Genomic DNA, 22,728 nt, shown 5'->3' on the forward strand with positions numbered 1-22,728 from the left:
TCAGTCAGATTGACCCTTCTGGATGTGGATCTACAGTCTTCCCATGCTTAATGTGTTTAAAATCATGCCGTAACTTGAGCTATGATAAATTTAAGAGCCACTTAAAGTTGTCTTGCCTTCATCCATTAAAGTGGTCTCAGAGTCTTGTGCTTTTATTGGTACTTGTAGATTTTGATTTAATAGTCTCTTATAAGTTGTTCAGTAAAGCAAATAGAGTTCTTGACACTTCAAAGCATATTTCCAGACCCCAGTTTATTCTGGAGCTCTTCTCTGAATGCACTGCAGTTCTCCATTTTTTGTCTCCCTTTTGTGATCCAGGACTGATACCAAAGGATGAATCTGAGAGTTGATCATAAACTGGGGTGGTTTTTCTAATGCTTCATTCTTGGTAAGGTTCTGGTCAAAAATGAACATAATCTTAAAAATGCTGTGTAAAAGCATCCCTGCACTTGTCTTCTACTGTTTCCCAGTTTCCCCTTAAGGATGAATGGATTTTGTGTTTAGGTAGGACCTTGCATTCAGCTGTATTGTGATGCATAAATCTTCCTTAACATTGTCTTGTACATAGTGTCCATCAATGGTAAATAACAATTCCATACAGGTCAATGTTGTCTGTAATCTGAAAGCTTTGTTAGAAAGACTTTGTTCCCATGTAATGATTAAAGTAATGGGTTGTATGGGCTCAAGTATCAGTTTTTACAGGATGACAATAGAAATAGTAGCTGATACTTCATCATAAATACAATTTTTTACATCCTGCCTGTATTTTGATGTATACTCCTACTTGGATCAGTCAATTCGGTGCTGAACTGAAAGTAAGATCCACTCGTAGGTTTTCAGTCATGTGCTAATGCCTTGCAACCTTGAAATACAACCTTTTTTGTTCTAATGGAAAATTTTTGTGGTTCTAATTTTGTAGGAGTTTAACTAATGAAGTATGGCCATATTTCTTTACAGAAAATTTCTTCAAAACCATCTCAAAGCTGAGGCATTATGTAGTTTTTACTAAGTTCCCAACATACTGAGGGGGTCGGGATACATTTTAAATCTATCAAACTATTATCTTGGTTTACTGAATATAGATAATTTTCTTTTAACTTCTTTTGTGTGTTTATAATAAATTTATAAACTCTTAACTGAGCCTCTTGCTAGAAGGAAAATGTCAAATACCATATTTCCCCCTGCCTTTCAGCTATCAAACTCTTGCTGACAGGTGAGAATAACCATTTGATTCATGTCAGCACAGATTTGTGAGGTGTTAGCTTGGGTAACGATACTAAATTAAATTTCTGATTACCTCCTCATTTGTGTCAGTGTAGCTGTGAATCCAGAAAATCCATTTACTGTTCTTGAGAAGGGAAATATCAGACATATAGAAAAGAAGAGTTTTGAGTTGAAGTAAAATGTCACATTATTAGTCTGACTTGAAGCTGAAGTTAAAATGCTTCCTCACTTATAAGAGGTTTTGAGTGATATCTAATAAACAGTGGTGCTGCTGTAGTGCTGGTTATGTGCTGTTCAATTTTTAACTAGGTTGGTCAACAGCTGTGTTCAGCCTGCAGCATCTTCCCAGTGGAAGCTCAGTCTGTAGCTCTAGGACAGGCTTAGTCCATGGATTACTTTTTGCTAACAGAAATGATTTATGGAAGCTCCCAGAAGGAGAAAAGTCATGAGGAAAAGCACAGACAGCTTTTCATGCTGTAAGAGAGAAGATAGGAAGTAAGAGTCTGACCTATTTTTGAGACGGCATTTCAAAGCTTTTGCTGTTGGCCTTTTTATTTTATTAAAATAGTTCTCGTTACTAAAGGAAAGTTGGAAAGGCTTTCTAAATATTTTGGTTTATTGCTGCTTGTTTGCAAGCGTGGTTGATCTTCCTTGAAGTCACAGATTACAGGAGAGTGTTAATACATAGTTATTTTGAAATATGAAGTGATCTGCCTTGACTAATGAGCACACTGCAAATTAGTGTGAGGTTCCTGCAGTAAGTGCATGAAACTGGCAGGAACCTTTACACTCAGTAATGTTTGACAGCTGTAAGTGCAAGGTGGTGGGTTCTGCCAGATACCTATTGCAGGTGTGCTGGAACATTGATTCGTTCCAATCCTTGGTTGCAAAGTAAAGAAAAAAGGGCTGATAGTATATTGATCTGCAGGAATGTATCTCTACAGTGGTAGGCATGGACTGACATGGGTCCTGCATGTGTAAAGCTTTTTGCAGAATAATAAACTCTTGCATTATTACCCATCTCACTTTTTCATTGTAGTGTACCTGCATGTTTTACCCAGGCATTGTAACTGAAGTTCAGTGACTGTCAAAAATCTGGAAGGGGAAGGTCTTTCCATAAGATTATTAAATTGTTTCTAGCTGACAGCTTCCTCAGAGCCTTTAAGAAATTGATATTTTGCATAATTTTTCAAAGGCTCCAAGTAGGCTGCTTTTTTCTCAACTTTCCTTATTCCCAGCTGCCATCACAAAACCTAGAAGACTTCAGTGAGCACAGGATGAACTAAACCCCTCCCTTGGCCCAAGCCAGAAGACTTTTGTGTCCTTTCAGTCTGCTGTGAACCTTCTCTATGTTTTTCTCTTCAGCATCTGGACATCAGACTGTCCAGATGTGCTGAAGTGTATTAAAGTACTTCCACAGAGTGTTTTGGCTGAGTCAGCCAGAAGCAGCAGAGGACACTGCATCCATCCCAGTGTTACTAAAAGCACAGAATCAGGTCTAATACTGCAGCAGTAGGAAGGCATTTGTAATGAAACATGCTGCCAGTGGGAAGAATAGGGTGTCTGGTGGTGAATAAAATTGCTAAATATTTTCCAAGTAGTCAATGGCAAAATTGAGTTACAGTCTGCTTTAAATTATTTACAGAAGAATTTAAATTTGCAAACTTATTACAGCAAGCTGCTGCTTTTAACAACCCTCAAGTTCTTGAAAATTCAATGCTAAAATGAGTTATTACAAGTGAGTTAGCTGTCTGAAATTAAATTAAGTGATAAACAATCCATTTCTCTGCGGTAAATTGGCATTCATGACAACTAGTTCTAGTATGCACCTGAACCCATTATTCTTGGCACTTCATGAAGTTGCAATTGATAGCAATTTGTATTGGCAGACTCTTATTGAATATAATTCTCAACAGAAACTAGCTAATCAATTAATTAATCCTAGTGTTACTCAAGTTTGCTTTTAGGTTGCTCCATCATTCAGAAAATTAACTGTTAACATTGTTTACAATTAATATAACTTAAACACTTTAGTTTTCATTGGCTGAATTACCAAGCTTAGACTAATTAAGTAAGCATTAAAGCTTTCTGAATTACTAGCAAAACTGAAAATTATGCATGCTAAATTGAAAAATACACAACAAAAACTGATTCTATAATGCATATCATTATGCAGGATTTCAAAACAGAATGTCTAGTCTTGCATTTCCTCTTGAATGCTGCTTGGGTGCACGTGGAAAGTCCTAGCCTCTTCTGAAGAGACTTGAGGGAGTATTCATCAACAGTATTATGATGAAAAGCACCATCAGATCATGTTCTTCTAAGGGTATCTAATAACTGTTTGCATCTTCCCTCACATTTAAATAAGCCTTTCTTAGAATTCAAAACTGCAAAGGAGCAAATCCATCCCACTGCCAGATCATTATGGACAGATGCTCTAAGAATGTGGCTGTAGTGGCAGTGCAGAGAATGCCAGAATTCATCAGCTTGGAGCACCCTTGGGGTCAAAAGGGCTTCCCTGGAGAGTGAGGGTCTGCTCACGTGCCTCTGACTGCAGTATCAGAGCCTACATTAACTATTTTCATTTGCATTGACAAAAATTTAATTACATGCTATTAAACCCTTAAATTCCATTAGATGAACTCTTGTCTTATTAAACATGAGTCCTGGCCCAGAGCCCTACTGTGCCCATGTAAACACAGCATTCCTCTTGCATATTAGGAGAATAGCCCTGACCACCTTTATATGAATAATGGCCTTTTTTCATGGAAAGAATGAGAACTTGCAGCTTCTGAGAGAGGTTTAAAAACTAATATTACTCTTGTCTAGGCGGCAATCAGGAGTGCTATGTGTTTTATTTAGGTCCATTAATAACATTTGGGTACAATTCTGTTTACCTCTGGTTTTCTTCAGCATTTTATACTGTGTCCTGGTTTTGAAAGCTTTTTTCAAATATTCTAATGATGTATGATGTGGGGAAGGTACCTCTTTACTCGGGCACTGAATAACTGAATACAGTACAAGAATTTTAGCAGTGAAATAAGACAATTTTCATCTTATGAGCCATGGTTTCAGGGAGGTAGAAGGCACACAGAAGTCATCCAAATGCCTGCTTGCTTTTTGTAGAACTGGCTGGAGGAGAAGCTGGAAGGAAACCTGGGCTATGTATGTGAGCAAGAGGTGCTGTGGTAGTTGAGCTGCCTTGGAAGGAATACCCCAAGTGTCTTTTTCTCTGTTGCTTCCTTTCCTTAGAAACAATCAGGGATTCTCTCAAAAATCACTTCCATTGTCCCCTAATTACTGTCTACTAGACTGAGCCTGAGAGATGTCGGACACATCTCTTTGATATACTAATATAATATACTAATGATATACTAACATAATATTAAGGTAGAGGATTTTTTATTTTCTAGTAGATAATTTATTCTAAATGGGAATCAGACCTGTGGGGATGGATGAAGCCTAACATGAAATGTTACAAAATTTCTGGTGCATACTTTTTTCAGACCTCTTTTAACACAGGAGGAGTAGGATGTGATAAATCAGTTTAGATACCAAAGAATTTGATTGGGATACTCAATTTTACTATAATAGCCTAATCTAAAATACTCAGTCCTTTTCAGCTCTTCTGTACTCTTTCAAAATTGTTCCTAACAAGGCCAATCTCTAAAAATGGGGCATTTGAGACAAGTTAATGATGCTACAGCTATTCAAGATAACCATTACCTCAGAGGAGCATTCGCTGCCTAAGCACAAGGCTGGATACAGTGAATAGTATGAAAAGTGTTCTCTAGCAACTTGGAGAGACTTGAAAAGGAAGAGATATTTGCCATTGGAGGAGATGTGCAGTTAGACAAAATCACAGGTTTAAAATAACTCCCAACTTCAATGTAGAAAGAAATACAAAATGAAGGAGGCTAGCCTGGTTTTCAAGTTCCCTTTTGCTTAGATTTCCCATCAAGTTAAACTCCAGGAATTGGGACTTACCTTATTCTGACTTAATTTCACTTTCAACATCAATTCTTTGATATTTTTATCAGTGCTTATTCCATGAAGTTTGTTCCAAGACAATCTCATAACACTGATTCCCTCACCTTCTCTCAAAAATTTTCATGCAATTAAATGCTTGCCTTTAAGTTACCAAGTGTGATGGTATAGTGCTGTATTGAAATATTTATCCTGCATAACTTCCTGTGGAAGTTTGACTTGCCTTATTGATAAATTAGATTTAAGTGCTCAGCGTGACCATTAGCAATTTCTCTGTAATTATGTGAAAAGTTAAAATAACATGAGGAGAGGAGACATTCAGGTTCTTTAGTATGTCAAGGGAGGTTTGTGCATGAAATGGAAGTGCTGAAAACAAGATTTCTCTACTAAACTGGAAAGAAAAATGAAAATATTTTTATTTCAGTCCATTTCTGTTCTTTGTCAACAATCTAATCACTTCAATATTTAACTAAATCTGGTGTTCTTTTTGGAAGGGAGGGGGAATGTATCTGAATATGGGTAGATAGGGGTAAACTGGCTGGGGTTTTTTGGGTTTTTGCTTTGCTTTGCTTTTTGTTGTTGTTTTTAAAGAGCACCACACCCTGCCAAGACCCCAAACTTTCTAGCCTGAACTTGAGAAAGCAAATGCTGTCAACTTCTGTTGCTTTTCCAGTAGATGGTCTAACCCAACTCCAGCCTGCCAAGGAGAAGGCGTGTCCCTGAGATGTTCTTTGGCACAATTTTGCCCATCTTTACCTGTTGCCAAATCTCAATTCCGCTTTGGGAGAGGAAGCAGCAGTATTGGAATGTCTTTGCAAATCTCTTTCATCCTGGCAAAGAGACACAGTTGACTCCATTAGTGATAAACATTAGAACACTGTGTGCTTTTTACTTCAGAAGCTTTTGGCCTTCAAGGTTGCATATTTATTTCTAATCAATTAAGAAAAAATGAAAGAAACAGGAAAAGTCATATATATTGCATGCAGAGATGATATCATAAGTTATTGTGCCTTTTATTTACTAGAGTATTTGAAATACATGTACAAAGACACAAAGCATTTATCATTCACTGGCAAATTAGTCTGTGCAAATAAAGTAACTGGGGGAAAGCACTTTGATGGACAGGGAAGAATACAGCTAAAAGCGACTTGGGGAAAAAATTATTTACTGCTAACAAAGATGATTTCTGGTTCTTTTTCTTAACTGTGGCTCAAGTTTTGTGATGCACAGCATCACAAATGGCAAATCTACCACCTAAAATGTTGGCACTGGGAGCCATCAGACTGGTGACTGGGAGAAGGCATTGAATAAAAATAGCCTTGAGAGCAGTAGATTATTTTAATAAAACATATGCTCTCATAAGTAAAGTTAGGTCTTCTGCTTTGAATTAAGTTAGTGCTTGCAAGGTTACTGACCCCCTGCTAAGTGAAAATGTTCTGCCTTGTGTTATGTGCCCGTTCCTGAGCAGACCTGTCTGTTCAGGATGAAAGGATAGGTGGGTACCTTAAAGTTTGCAACACCTTCCTTAGTTCCATCACCTTGTTTTATTTCATGTTCTTGTATTTAAGCCAGATCAGAATCTGACTCCAAATTTTCACCTGATTTAAATGAAGAATGGTTTCCTCCCACTCTAACAGTGCTATATAAGCACAAACATTTTCAAGCAAGAGCATTCTCAAAGTATAGAACTACTTCCTTCTTCCTTTATGTTGTGTTATCTGACCTTTCGTTGGCATGCCAGTTTAATTAATGGTGCATAATTGCATCCCACTGCTGACAAAAAGCTGCAATGTTGTTTGCTTTTGTTGGTCAGGGCCAATTATCTGTAAAGTCGCCCTTTTGAATTTTCTACAATCAATCATCACCAGTGTATGTAAAAAAAAAAAAAGCTATTTCATCAAAAGGTGGATTTCTCTCACCCCACAGTTGTGTACATAAATACAGCAGTGTCCTTTCTGTCATCTTTTTTTACCTCAAGTAAGTGATGATTGACAAAGACTCACTCGAGTAGGGTTCTGAGTCTTCCTAGAAAAACTTTTCTCTATAAGTGAAATTTGAAACTACCACTAGGTGAGTTTCTTCTTTTAATGAAGGTATTTCTCAGTGGGAAAAATGTCCTGTGTTGCTATGAGAACTTGAAGGTTAGAAGGGACCCCCTGAAGGTCAGGAGCAATCCCAGCTGCTCTCTGGGACTGCAGTGAACTTTTTGTCCCTCTCTGCAGGCACTGACTCTCATTTTTGATGGAAACTTAAATTTCTTCTATATGTTAGAATTTGACTTTATCTTTAAACTAATGCATATCAAGCCTTTTTACTCAAGAAACAGTGAGCACTTCCTAGCCCAAAAAGCTTGATGCAAGATAAGGAAAATGTATTCCTTCTATCACATAGTTTACTGGTAAACTGCTATTCTTAACAGATCATCTTGATTTTGAGTTGCTTTCATTTACATTCAAATTTTTAAAAAAGTTACTTAAGTGGGTAGATAATTGTAACTCTAATGCTGTTGATATCATTCCTAGATGTACATCTGTATAAGATTTGGCAGGTTTTTCCCTTTAAAAACAGCATTTCTCTTTATTCATTTCAGTGTTATCTGTTTGAAGATAAAGAGCTGAAAAGAAAAAGCTACAGATAAAGAAAACCTTGGACTTTAGAAAAGCTGAGCATTCTTAGTGAAGTGGATGATATGCTAGAAGTGGTCTTTTAAAAATAATTCTGTGTCTGTATTTTGTGCAGGGCAAAATATAGAATGCCTAAAGTACAGCTGCAGAAATGTTAGATCTTAATGAAAGTGTTGGGAAGACTTCTACAGTCACTGTCAGTCAGTCTGTGACCTGCTCAGATTCTAAGCAGAGCAAAGATCACAATTGATCATCCATCCTTGAAATGAATACAGTAAATTCAGGAGTGGGATGTGACCTAGTGAGGGAATTGTGGTACTTTTGTTCTTTTCAAATAAAAGTGAGCAATATAATCTGACTACAAGTAAGATCTATACCCCTCAGCAGAAGAACACATCAAAGCTTTTTATGGGTAGTACAGTTAATTGGACTATTCTAAAAATCTGGATATCAATCTACAGGCAAGTTGTCCTTTAACTACATAAGTGGTGAAAAGTATAAGTTTGGGTATCGGATCCTGTGTGAAACATTTGTAGGTTCCTTAACTACTGAAAAAAACCTTAATGGAAGTTCATTTAAGCAACAGAGCACTGGGGTGTTTAAATTACTCATCACATGGGAGCAGTAAGAGGACTCCCATTATCAGCCTGCTTGCAAAACTGCTTGCATGCTCTCCTTCACTTCCTCTTCCTACACCTTTGTAACACTTGGATGGATGTTGCACTTGTGAGCCATGGGGTGAGAGCAGAGGGCAGAAGGGTGTCTGGCAGTTCAGTAACATGAACTGTGCAAATAAGGTCACTTATTTGTGGTGCTGTGACATCTTGTGAAAGAGTAATCAAAGCCTCTGCTGCTCTTAACCAAATATGACAACAGGCAAATGTCCCAATGCTGAAAATGCTGGAGTCAAAGCAAGGCCTTAGAGCAGGTCAATTATTTCAATTATCTGGAATTCATGATGAAAAACAGCAGCAGCCTTCAGGAAATATGCAACAGTCTGGCAACTGCTTGATCAGTTATGACAGTCGCTGCCAAATATCATGTCCCATCAGGTTTTTGCAAAGGGAAAGCTTGGAACAGGTGAAATATTTTAGTTCCCTCTGCTCCATCACTGCACAGTTCTGAGGAGATCTAACAGGCTGTATGACATCACTGGCAAATATCACATGGCAATAAGTATTCCCAGGACAGGCAGAGGGGGAGTGCCTAGAGCAGATGGATTGCTTCAGTGATTTGGGCCCCTTGACGAATAAGAACTTCAACTGCCATCAGCAGATCCTGTGGCAGGCAAGTAATAACTGCACTGCTATGGCATAACTTTAAAATCTGGTGTGGTTTAAGTATTTCAACAGCTGTAAAACTCAGATTTGTCTTAGCACTGGCTCGACCCACAGCCACCTCCAGTGCTGAGGGGGGAACACTGAGAAAATTGTTTGTGAATGCTTCCAAGTACTTCATGGTATTTCACAGTTTGTTTTCACACTGCAGAGAGAACATTGACCCAGCACCAAGCTTGCTGTTGGCACTTTTTGATTTTATTGTTTTTCAGGAGTCAGCTGGGGAAAACTAAGGACTATTTAATGCCAGTGCCAGGACAGAAAGCAATAGCTTAGATCTGGTTATAAATAAATTTAGGAAGGCCTCAGCATCCAAAAAAAAAAATATTCTTAATTGTATAATATACTAGGTCCAAGATCTGATAGGCCTGAAATTTGTTGGGAAAAAATTTATAGCACACCCTCTCATTTTGCCTTCAGTCTTCCTTTAGCCTGTTGCTAACACAGTCTACTTTAATTTCTCTTTTTACATTTAACTTGATGTTAAAACAAGCTTATGATTTTTGGTTTTACAAGAAGATACATGGTACCTTATATCACTCTCCCCTTTTTGCTAGAAGTTTTTTATTGACTCTGGTGCACAGAAATCTAGTTTACACATTAAAAGCTAAAGAACAAAGGACACTAAAGAATTAAGAAACTTTAAACAAAGAGTTGTTTTTGCAAACCGAATCCCATTTGAGTTTTATCAGATTTAAAATCTGATATCTGCTTTGGCTGGGCCTTGAAGGCAGAATAGAGAGTCAATAGGAAGCTTCTGTTTGAGCTAATATGACTTGTTAACATCTTTCAAAAAGTTAATGCTATAAAAGATTTGATTTCTGAACCCTTCAGTGCCTTTAAATTCACCTCAGCACCTTTTTCCTCCCCATCATCTTGCTTTAACATAATGAGGACTATTGATTACATTCCATTCAAAGAAAAAGTAATCCTCATAAATATCCTTTATCTGATCTGTTTATTTCCCATTGCAGAGGAAATGGCTTCTAATTTGAGATCAAGAAATGACTTTTGATAGGAACAAATATCACAAACTGATGGAGAAATTTGCGCTTTTTCTCAATTTCCTACTGATTTGAGACCTGCAAAGTACCAAACACTTGTCACTGCTGGTCATTTCCATCCAAAATTGTCTAAAAGTTACTGAGCAACCTTCCTTTCCTGCTTGCCTTTACATCTTCAGTGTATGAGTGGCATTTTAATGGCATTCATGTGGTCACTGCTTGAGACCAGCTTTCCTTTTTTTGCTTCTCTTCCTTTAATATTCTGACCAAACAGTGTTAACTCAGAATAGCTCAAAATCAGGTATAGATTTAAGCTTTTACACAGTCTGCTCTTCTATTCAGATCAGGTTTGTGTCTGCCCCTGTGAGTCAGAATGCTAATAGTTATACAGCTGCCTTAAAAATTGAAGACTTTAAAATATTAGGGTTGAATTATACTTTTTCTCACTTGTGATTCACTTAGCTAAGACAGGAGCATGTTTCATGCCTTTCTTGTAACCATCAAAACTTGAAATTTGCTTTGGAGTGAGGGCTTTTTTTAATGGAAGTCCTTCAGAAGCTGTAGATACAGTAGTAATAAAATTAATTATTTCAAGTCTCATAATAAAAAACTGACAGCACTGCTTTTAAGGAGGAAGTTTTGTGGTGTTTTGTTGTTTTTTTGGTTTTTTAAATTATGCTGGAGATTGACTCTCCTCTAGTTTAGTCTTTTCATACTTTTAGAACAAGGCATGATTGACCCTTCAGAAACAGTTTGTGACCAAGTCTGGCAGGTTGGTGCAATAGCAGAAGCTTGGTTACATCCAAAAAAGAAGAAATAAAACTGAAGTTACAATGGCTTTGGGTGAAAGAGGGATAGGAAGAGAAGTGGTGAATAAAAAATAATAAAGCAAAGAAATGGAGGTGACTGTGGGGAATTAGGCTGAAAAGGATCAGGAGATCCAGAACGGGCAGAGAGACTCTGGAGACCAAAACAGAGTGTGAATGATGCAGAGAGGAAGGCCAAGACTAAAATGTTAAAGGGGCTCATGGAATTGAAAAGAAGAGTAGTAGGGAGAGGCTACCTGAAGAGAAAAACAACAGAAGATACTTGGACAGAAGGAAGAAAGGAAGAGGTGAATTGATGACTCTGGGAAAATATTTTTTAAAAAGGACAGAAAGGATTGAGAAACTTCATACATATAAGAAAAGAAGTTGGAGGAAATGTGAGCTAGATGATGTGGAATAATAATGGACAAGTTAAAAAATGGTATTTGTTTGAAACCAAGATTAGCTGACACCTTTTCTATTTTAGACAATCACAAGTTACAATTGCAGGGATTTTTGCTTTGTGTTCTACGGCATTATCATGCCCCATTAAATAGCTGTCTTGTTTCCTCTCAGAGGAAACTTTGCTTCTCCCTTCTCCAGTAAAGCAATTTAAGTGGATACAGAACCTCCTCGTATTCTTGAGTTTTATATTCAAAGTACTTTGTACTTGTGTAATATATAGATATATCTTACATCACAATGTTTATCCTCTTAGAAATATTGTCCTAGGAAAGCTAATGGGCAATCTTTTTAACCAGCTGTCAGCACAGGGGAAAAATATTGTGTTTATGTGTGTGGTTTTCCAGAAAGCCTATTTCACCTTGGAAACCTTTAGCTAGAGAGTTGACCAAAACTTAAACTCCAAAAACCATAGAAAAATGTTTAAATATGCTGTGGTTTTAATTGAAATATCTCAGAATCGATTTTGCCCCTTTGACTCAATGCTCTCATACAGTGGTCCTAGAGATAAAGCCATTGAAGATTGTATTTGAAGGAATGAAGATAGTTTTTATTGGTGTTCTTTTAGGATCGGCCACCAGGACTGAATAATGCTCCCAAAGAAATACGTTTGGATGAAGATGACTGAACATGCAGATCCAAAGGCCTTTTAGGATATGGTGAACCTTTGGCCTTGGATGAAGAATGTTCTTGGATGAAAGAACTCCAGCTGAAAGACTTTGTCTTTGCCTTTTGCCTTGAGAATTGCAAAGATATGAAAGACATAAAGGAAGCAAAGATTTGCAGCTGAATTCTTACAGGGTGCAGTTAAGTGGCTGACACTGGCATGCAGCCAGCCTGCCTCAGTACTGTGGAATGTCACGTGCTTGTACCCCTTACCAGTCTCCTGGGACTCCTCAAAAGCCTCACACACATTTTTTATATTTTTCTGCTTTCTATTTGCAAATTATATTAGCAAATTTTAATTACATAGTTTCTGCAATGATGTTAGCACCTCTGGGGTTTCTGTATGTCATTTGTAGCTCTAAAACGCAGAAAATACTTATTTATGCTTGTTTCATCAGATTATACCATGCTTGTACCTGCACCTGGACAGGCAGTTAACTAATAATCTTAGCTTTTCTTCATGGTTAATGACTTGCCTAAGTTTAAAATGGCAAGAGTTCACTACCTGAGTCAATGAGCTGACATTCACAATATGGTCAGCCACGGCTGCCTGGGCATTCAAACAGATTTCTTCCTTGAACCTCTGTGTTAAGTCAATAGGAGGATATCTTTGTACATTTCCTGACTAAATATTCAATACTTGAAACTTGATTATACATTTAATTATTTCACCTCTTGAAGTGTCCTTATTTTCACTTTATAACAAATTGCAGCTCTGCTAGACCAGTTATGTTTAATATCTCAGAATGACTTGAATCACGGTGTTTGCTAAGGTTGACCTTCAAAGTGTGTCTGCATAAAGACACGTTGCCTGACTACATTGGCTACCTGAGTAATTCTGCTAATGTGTAAAAAGGCAATTACTGCATACAGAGAAATACTGTACCAAAGTTAAAGGACTCACTTTTGCCTTTGTCTCTCCTTGTATCAATCCACATGAAGAGAGGTTTAGTGATTGTCCCTGTCCTGGGTAGAGTTATGTAGTTCTCCTGTTTTCATACCAACACCCTCATCATAGTACCTTTCGTGCCAACTTGGCTTGCTTAGTAGGTCTGCAAGAATTACAGGATCTCTGTTCTAAATGTGACCCCAAGCCCATGTAGTCACCATGCTTCTCAAACGACAGACCTGAACAGAAACTCTTTCATCAAAAATAATGCATCCTCCTGCAGGGTAGCTTAGGTCTGCCTAAACTTCCCAGATAAGGATATATTAATTCTCCTGCAACTTAGGGTCTTTCTTCATCAGTTTTTTTTTTTTTTTCCTTCCCCTCCCAGTTTTACAAATGCAATTCTAAAAGCTGTTTTTAGCCAAGCAGACTTCCATATGACGATATGGACAACTGCTTCTTAACAACCCTTAGCTTTTTACCTGAAGAACTGGGAGACAACAGCCTGTCTGCAAATGGTGGCTTTGCTTGCTTTTCTCCTTGTGTCTCCCTGTGTCTCTTCCTCTTCACTCTTATCTGGTCTTCACTGTTCATACAAATTGTGCATGGCTACTGGAGATTCCAGTTAGTGCAGGTTCTCTTTGCTGGGCTGATTAATACAAAATGATTCCTGCTGAGGTTTATATGTGTGTGTTTGTGTGCAAATTATTAACATAAACTGCTACCAACTTGTAAAATGCATTGAGACTATTGGAATGTGTGTATACATAAAGCAAGCTAGAACATAGGATATCTAGGTGCTGGACAGTTCAACTCCATTGTTTATCATTGGTTGTTAATGTACTGATGCTGTTTTGTTACTGATCTAATAAAAGAAACCCTTACCAATGCTTTGCTATTGAGTAGTGTGTATGGCAAAGAGGCCCAGGGTATTTCTCAAATAGGAGACAAAATACCAGAAGATATGTCTGGCTTGACCAAAGCAATGTGTTTTTACAGTGATCATGCCCAAAATCAGATAAAGTTAGTCATGGGTTAACTTGAATTATCTATGTAACTTAACTTCTCCTCTCCATTGCCCACCATTAAAATTGAGCAGCATTTCTGATTTTGAAAATTTCTTCTGTGTCAGATAATATTTTTATGTGACTGTGCAGCTTTTCCTAAGATTGGGGCTTCTTCTCTTTCTGGGTCAGCAGGGGAGTATTTGCTCTTTTTACAGAGTTATTTTCCATGTAGTTATAGTAAACACTTTGTTGAAGTGTTTATAAAGCAGAGAAGTTTGCTGGTCAGGTATGTGGCTTTCAGTCCAGCTTAGTGCTTTACTCTTCTGATCCTGGAGCTACCATGCTCTGTTAAAAATCTGTTGCTGCTCCCAAGAGGTGAATAACAGTCAGAATTAGACTACAAGATGTTTCCTTTTTTCACGTGTTTTCCAGATATTCCTCATATCCACTTTTCCCACCTTGTTTTAAGCATCAGTAGTACTGTTGTGTTGGCAAAATTGGGCTTTGTGTTCATCTCCTTGGTCGCTTCTGTAGCTTTGTCTCACTTGGATAGAAATTCCCATGCTTATTTACTACTCCACATAACTAAGAGTACTGTAAATCCATTATACAATTCTGAAGGGACATTAGAAAGAGAATTCCTTGATAATCTTGCATGTGAGGATCTCACCTTGTATATTCCCATTTTGTGGAGGTGCTTAGAAGTTCTTTGCTTCAATCTGCTCTGATCGGTCTAAAGGAAGGACATAGGGGAAAAAAGTCTTCTCTTAGATACTTTTCTTTTTTTTTTTTTTTTTTTTTTTTTGGGAAGGGGTATGTAATGAATCTCTCTGTTCACTTCCTTTAAATCTGAACTCCTGTGCTTGAACTCTTGGTTAGGAGGTGATGCAAGATGAGTCTTACTCATCTTTTGTCTAAAAACACTGAGCCAACCTTAAACAAATTTATATGGAGCATTTTTTTTTTCTCTCTTGTTTTCTTCTGTTTGCTTTTGTTTCTCAAAGAAAAGCATAAGGGGTGACGTATCTACTCCACACAGAGTGGATGCTTGGTATTGGGGATTCATTTATCATGAGGACACAACATAACAAGATCCTGAGGCTGAGCCTGAAAGTCAGAGAATTTGATCAGGAAAGATGAAGCACATTTTCAGAAGCCAAAGTATTTTATTATTGGAATGCATCATTCAGGGAATATGATAGATTTTCCATTAGTGGAAGTCTTTGATCAAAACTGCGTATCTTTCTAAAAGAGGAGCTGCCTCAAGAGCAAGCAGCTAAGCCTGATGCAAAAATTATTGAATGAGGGAGGGTTGCCCTTTTCTTTATGCAGGATGAGTCAGATATGGGTGCCATAATACCACAAATAGTAGTAGTTATTGTATAAAGGTAAGATTAGACTTTTTCTACTGAGTGACACCTGGAAAAAATTATTAAAATAGAGCCTAAAGCAACTGCACCTCGTGCTGCTCACATCAGAGGATGTGTATGACAAATGGTAGAGTTAATTTTGTTAAAGGTAACCTTGTGTCTGTGAGATCTCAGTAATGTCTGACGGGGCAGACGGATGCCTTCGTGTAGGCAGAAGACTTGGAAAAAAATTCGCAACAGCTTTTGTCTTCACAGGTCAGAACTATATGTTCATGGGGGTGATGTGACTGTGGAATTTCTTCTTGGATGGCTGAAACAGTTACCCAGAAAGACTTGGGGACTCTAGGTCCTTTCCTAGCTGAAGGGTTTATCCCTAAATGTCAGAAGAGAGACACAGCTATGGTGAAAATATTTATGTTGTGAGTATGACACAGTCCCTTACTTGGGGCTGGGGCACTGCAGTTGCCAGTGGTCAGAAGCACAGGAGAGAACATCCTGGCAGACAGGAAATTAGGGCACCAACCTCTGCTGGCAAGCAGAGAGTAAGAGATTTTGCTTCTGGGGCTATTTCTTTCTTTTTTTGGGGGGGGAGGAAGATATTTTTGGGTGGGGTTTTTTTTGTTGGTTTTTCTTTTGTTTTATTATTTGGTAGGGGGAAGTTGCTCCCCAGGCTTGGGCTGTGCTTCTTCTGAAGTGACAGCTGAGGCCTGCAGCTGTGGCACCCATGCTCCAAAAAAAAAAAGGCTAAATTGCCTGGATTTCAACTGGACGTGTTCCCACTAAGTAGAACTCTGCTACAACATGATGCCTGTTGCAGGATTTAGTCACAGCATCATCTCCAACACTGCTGGATTATGAACATATTATAGCCCTGGACCCTGTGTGAGCTTAATGCTGGACAGAACAACTCCCTTTGGAAATTATGGTTTTAAATTAGCCAAATTACAGAATCACTCTTGCAAACTGAGATGTCTTATGAATGTTTATGTGCAATCATGGTCTTCCCATTGTAGCATTTTATTCTTCATAGTTCTTGTTACTGGACAAAGTTAATGAGAATCTTTTAGTACTACAGAGTGTGTCTCATAAATTAGGCTATTTTCAAATTGCTGGGTTTTATAAGTATCTTCATATAATTTCCAGTTGTTTTCCACAATTTTAGAGATAATCTAGAGGTGTTTTTCTGCTCTGGGTAGTAATTATTTTTTATTCTGGGAGGTACTTGATGGTCTCCCAGATCTTACTAATCTTGCCCTTTTTTTTTTCTTCTGTGTTTTTGTGTGTCTGACCTGTGTAGAGAAAAATGAAACTGGAAAAGTTCTGCAGTGATCAACCCAATTTTGTCCTTCTGGAAGAGAAAGCCTTTTTAGGTTTCAGAGATGAAGTTAGTATGTTATAGGCCTTTCCCTTAGCCCTATCCCATTATTTTGACCTCATGAATGAGGTAATGGCTATCTTTGGGTTGATATTTTAAACAGTGCTGTTACTTACCCCTCATCTCTACTTTTACAGCCTCAGTTTTTAGATAAGAGATATCAGAGAAATTACCAGGTTATAACTTAGTCTGTAATAATTTCTTGTCCTATTAGATCTCTTTTCCTTCCTGGGAAAGCTAGAACCTGTTTTTACTCTGTGTATTTTTATTGTGGAAGTCTGCTACTGTAAATGTGGTCACATTATTAACTTTTATTGATAAATGTCCAACACTCCTCCTTCTGATAGGAGCAGCCACTCTTCTTCCATAAGCTGCTATTGCTATCTGAAGTGGGAGGAAGGGGAGAGAGGGAGAGAGAGCAAAAGGATCTGCAGGGGATGATTTTCCTTTGGGAGCTAGGGAAAGATTTTCCTTCATCACATTAACAGGTGTGTTTTGAGAGCCTGAAAGAGGCAAGTTGCTCCTGGAGAGTTTCTGCAGGCAAAGCATGAACTGTGAAAGGCTCTTGACACCAGGACCAAACGCGGCCGCTCTGCCAGTCTCATTGTCCCTTTCTTCTATTGTCCCATGTGCTCCTGGCATGTCACAGCCAGCTTTGAAGGCAAAGCCTTTTAGGGTGTATGAGACCAGGCTGCAGTTCTGGAATTGGTCTGTAATTCTTCTCCTTTGTGTGCTGAGCTTCGTAACAAGCCATGCGTCCTCCTCGTTATAGACATGGCACGTTTTGACACTTCTTTGTATGAACTTTTATGTTCTGTTGCTCTTCAACAGTGCTTCAAAAATCTTTAAGGTCCCTTCCAAGCCCCTAACATCCTATGACAAGTTCTTAGCTATGGTAAAATAGGTATGTGCTTCAGAGCCTTACAGCTGACTTATTTCATGCTGCTGCTTCCAAGCAAGAAGGGTAAAATGTAGATTTTAAAAGAGTGGAACTCAGAATTGAATATTGTGATTTTTATTTTACTTCCAGGTACAGTTAGTGCTACCTGGAAGCTTTGCATGGGGCCTTGGAGGGCACTCTGAAGTTAACATGCAAATTTGGGGAAAGTATGTGTCCACATATTCTATCCCCACTTTTCCATGGAAGTTTTAACCCAATTTTCAGGGATCACTCTAGCAATTTAAGCGTTGCTTTTGAATATCCTGAGGTGAGATGCCAGAGGAAGACCTTATGTTATTTTATGTCTTAACTTATATCGGTTCTTGCATAGCAGGATTTTTATAGATATGAGTATCAAAACAAGATGTGAAGTGCTTTAATGACCATGACTTAGCAGATGTTTCTTTTCTCTCCTCAAGAAAACCATCTTCAAAATTCATTGTTCAGACTGAGATGCAAAAATTTGTGATCCTTATTTTTTCCCATTTTTCTCCTTCATCCCTTCACCCCACCTCACCCCCCAAGATTTCATTGCCTTCTCACAAATATATTTACTTTGTGAAAATATCCACAAGAAGAGAGGCTAGAAGTGGTAGTCAAGTGATTGGCTTCATTTTGTACCAAGTCATACACAATTTAGTTTTCAGATAGCACAAGAAAAACCCCAGACAAGCCCAAAATGCAATATAAGTTGTCAAAAAGCCGACACTCTAAATACCAGAAAATATTAACATCTATTGTCAAGAAAAATACAAAGTATGAATCACTCCATCTCTGTGACACATTTCAAAACTGCTCCACACAGCATAAACTATAGTGTTTGATGCTATCAGGGATAATAGTACTTGAGAGTTCCTCTCTGAGCACCCAGCATTGCTACTAAAATGGTTCAATTGTCTTGGCTTACACTCTAGAGCTGCAGAAAAAAAAAATTATGAAGATTTTTCTGAGGTCGTCTTTGCTAAAAATGAAAGCTGATAGATAATTGTTGTTAATAACTTCAGTCAGAGGGCGGATAGTTTCGTGGTTTTTGTATTAAATTCTTATTGCCAAAAAGTAAGTTATATCTACATGTAAAATTCTGATTCATTTTCCTAGTGCCTTGCAGAATATTTCTAATCTGATATGCCCTTTTTTACCAGTTCAGTTATGTCCTACACAGTCCTGTATTTTAATTCCTTCTGTTGTCAGGTTCTTGATAGGCACATCAGGAATGAATACCTGTGCTCAGCAGCCATGTCATTCCTAAACAGAGGAGTCAGAAATATGTCAAGAAAGGCTAAAATATAAAAATCTTGCCTGTCTGAAAAGCTTTAGCAAGGCCATCACCTTTGATTTTTCTTGGATTGCCTCTTGCTGGTGGTCTCCTGTGCTTTGAGCAGAGGGAGAAACAGCTTCAGGGAGAACTGGAGGAAGATGAAAGTCTTTCTCTAAGTGGCCCCTTGCAGTCAGCACCTTGTTTCAGTTCCAGGAGGAGCAGTGAGAGATGAGTATCCAGAGTGGTTCCTCCTGTGTATTCTGGAACAGAACAGTTCTATTTGGCAATACTGAAGGAAGGAAAAAAAATCAGTTGTAAAAATTTCTGTGGGGAAACCACTGTTACTTTCAGAGAACATTATTCAAAAGAGAAAGAAGCACAAGACTGGAAGATTTTCAATTATATAGGGGGGTGGTGGGAAGAGATTTGTTTTATTTTCTTGAACTCTGTCAGTCCTGATGCTGTGACGACTTCTCTGGGATTTAACTAGTTTTTAAAAAAAATCCTCATTTCCGTGGTTTTTTAATGTGGTTTTTGTGGTTAGTTTTCTTATTTTTTTAGGGTATTTTTGGTGGGGTTTTTGTGTTTTGTTTTTGGTGTTTTTTTTTTTTTTTTTTTTTTTTTTTTTTTGTTTGTTTGTTTGTTTTTTTTTTTTCAGGGGAGACGTGTTGTTTGGCTTGTTTTTTTAAAGTAAAAAAATCACATTTCATTTTACCTCTAGGGAAATTCAGACATGGCAGTAGGGAAAGCACTGTGACATTAATCATGTATTTATTCTATTTATTATTCATATAGAAGAAAGAAATGTAATTTCTGCTTTTAGTGCTGACTTTTACCCTAACTGCAGGTGTACAGTTCCTGCCTCTGTAATGAAAAGTTTGACAGAAGAATCTCTGGTTGCAAAATCCCTGTGGTTGCTGAATGTTGAAATGGAGCAGGTAGCAAGAGGGAGAAGAGGGTATAGAACATCATAAGGCCTGTAATAAATATATTATCCTAGCTGAAAATAAATTAATTTTAAATCAGAAGTGAGAACTTAGATCCTTACTTAGGTTGCCTGGCATACAGAATGCATCTTTGATGAAAAGGTCTCTGTAAAAGCACTTTCAAAATAGAAAGGCATGTTTTCTGTGTCTCTGGTGTTAACTGCAGTATTAAAAAACACACACCAAAAAAGGGTTTTTTTAAATTATGTTCTGTTTAGGTTGTTTTCATTATTACAATGTCCCAATTGCCTCCAGCTGTTCATTAAGGAATGCAAATAGTGTGCAACTTGTAGTTTGTTCTTTTGACCCTGCGCATATAAAGCCTCTGAAAAAGGATGGTAGGGAACTGATTCTCTTCAGTTTAGCATTTTCACCAAAAGGATTGCATCCCTTTTATCCAGTCCCTGATGCCTGTACAGAATTCTAGGAGTCAAGAGACCTCCAAGTGCCATTAGAGGCAGAATTACAAAGAGCCCAGCTGAGTGTGCAATTACTACAAAGCCTTTTTTCTTAAACTGGTTAACTTGAGGACATTTGGTGTGGATATAATTAAAGTAGAATGGGAGGCAGTACAATTATTTTTTCTGGTTTCCGAAAGAGAGGTCTGATGAGAGATTGCTTTTTTCCAGTAAGATCTACTTTAGTTCTTTTCTTTTGTGAAAGAGCAGAGGATGGTGCTACAATTAAATCCAAAGACATTAAAAGGGCAAATCCCACTTTTTTTAAGGAGGAAAAATGCACATTGGATATGATGGTGCAATACATTAGAGTAACTTCCCAAGACAATTAATGTAAGTACTGCTGTAGGAGAGAGGTGAACGATGTAGGTTGAAAATTATGGTTGAAAATATGCAATCTGGAGCAAGGCAGTGTTGAAAGAACATTAAAGTGCCCTGTCGATATGGTCTGATTTCTACCATGACTTTATGTTATTTTTAAAACTTCTTTTTGGCAGAAAGCAAGATTGTGCAAAGTGATGATGATATAAGCAGCGTGTTGGATGATATACCCTGAAAATGAATACACTTAGAAATCTTCAAATCAAATGCAGTTGTGTCCAGGAGGAAACAATTTGCATTTGAAGTGTTCTGTAGCTTGCTGCACAGGCTTGGCAGCCCACACTCCCTCTGCTCTGTGTTATCTCATTAACATTATTATTTGGGAACCAGAGTCAAACACTTATATTGGGTAATAGTTATGACTACTTAACACAATGTCAGTAAAATGCATTTTTTTAATGTAATTAGAATTTTGACAGGAAAGAGAGGAAGAGGCAGAAAATGAGAAATTAGTTATTTCCTGTACCTCTGTTGTTGCACACATTAAGCTCCACTGGTGCTTTTTGCATGATCTCATGGCAGCCCCTTCCCAGCAGCCTGATCACTGTCAGATTGAAAGACAGGATGAGCCAAACAACGGATGATGAGTTAGAAAAGTTGCTGGTTAAAACAGTAGACCTTTTAGATTTTCTAAATCACAAGAGGTCTGAGACAGAATACTGTAATTCTGATGCTGGGGATCTGGGTTTGTGAAAATAGAAATTTTAAATAAAACTTAACTAAATTTTTAGGTACAAATTTGCACTCATTAACCTGGATTCTCTGAAGAATAACAATGAAACTTTATTATCAAAGGGAAGTCAGTGGAAGTAAATTCTTATAAGGACTTACAGTCATAATAAAATAGAGTTTGTGTTGTTGTGGGTTTTTTTCTTCCTTCTTCAGAAAAAAAGAGGTTATTTTCTCCTTAAAAAAAAAGATTAATTCTTAAAGTCTTTAATATGGAGCTCAGATTTCAGAGGTCAATGATCTCTGCATACAGGCAGACATCTGCTACCAGACCTCCATCTGGGACAGATACTGGTGAGGCTAATGCCACTAGGATAAAAATAAAATAAAAAAAAATCTAGTTTTTCCTGTGTCATTGTGGAAGGAGCCATTCATTAGGAACTGGTGTGTCTGCTTATAATAATCAAATAATAAATAGGGTTTTCAGCTAAGTGCCTTTATTCAGCACTACTCACGGCACTATCTAAACCTTCTCATTGGGATTTTAAAAATCAGATAAATTTATTTTTTTTTCTCTTGCTGGGCTTTCGTATCTTTGTCTTTACATAATTTGATAAACTGTTATGCTCAATTTGGATTGTTACACAATTGCAATTCCAAGTGAAATCAGAATTCCCAAGGGACAAGTGCAAGCGTGTGGTAAGAATCCTTACCCTGACGTGTTTATTTTGTAGTTGAACAGAAGTGGGCAGGAAGTGGAAACACACAGAGGTGATATTGCTTAGCAGAACAATTAAGTGGCAGAGCAGAGATTTTTCCCAGTGAGATTTCCTGAGATGATCCAGTCAGGTGAGGTTGAACTCAGCAGTCTGGGATCTCTCCGTCTGCTTTTAGGTAGAGATCTGATAAAACAAAACAAGCTTGCTCAGAGCAAAACACTGACTGAGATTAAGTAAATAATAGTGAATTCCCTCTCTTGGTTTCTCTGTTCCTCCATTTTTCTTTTTCTTTGTGAGAGTCAAATATTGCTTCCAGATATAAAATTGCTCCAATCGTATTTAAAACTCCTAAGTGATTATGATAGGTAACTTCTAATTCTTGACTGGCACCTCTTGAGATTTGAAGGAATTAGTAATAGCCTTATGATACCACTGCCACCTTAGTTTTCCTCTAAGATCACTGAAATTGGTATAAAAGCCTACCCTGTTCTTTCCTCCCAGGCTTTTGGCAAAGGTTATACCAAATTACTAATAATATTATAATACACTTTGTGTGGTCCTTCCCC

General features: G+C 37.7%; 1 protein-coding gene across 6 annotated transcripts in view; it reads left to right on the forward strand.

Annotated features, from left to right (window-relative positions):
- The window catches only part of ATRNL1 (attractin like 1), a 440,837-nt gene that overhangs the window by 341,025 nt on the left and 77,084 nt on the right, over nucleotides 1-22,728 (forward strand). For 2 of the 6 annotated variants that reach the window (XM_069020099.1, XM_069020101.1), the window contains one exon: nucleotides 12,013-14,060. The exons of the other annotated variants lie outside the window; for them this stretch is intronic. In XM_069020099.1, coding sequence (XP_068876200.1) covers nucleotides 12,013-12,072 — 60 coding nt within the window. In that variant the 3' untranslated portion in view covers nucleotides 12,073-14,060. Of the gene's footprint in view, nucleotides 1-12,012; nucleotides 14,061-22,728 lie in introns of those variants that run through there. 6 annotated transcript variants of the gene reach the window in all.

The sequence above is a fragment of the Aphelocoma coerulescens genome, chromosome 6 (assembly GCF_041296385.1).
Source record: "Aphelocoma coerulescens isolate FSJ_1873_10779 chromosome 6, UR_Acoe_1.0, whole genome shotgun sequence".
Lineage (NCBI taxonomy): Eukaryota > Metazoa > Chordata > Aves > Passeriformes > Corvidae > Aphelocoma > Aphelocoma coerulescens.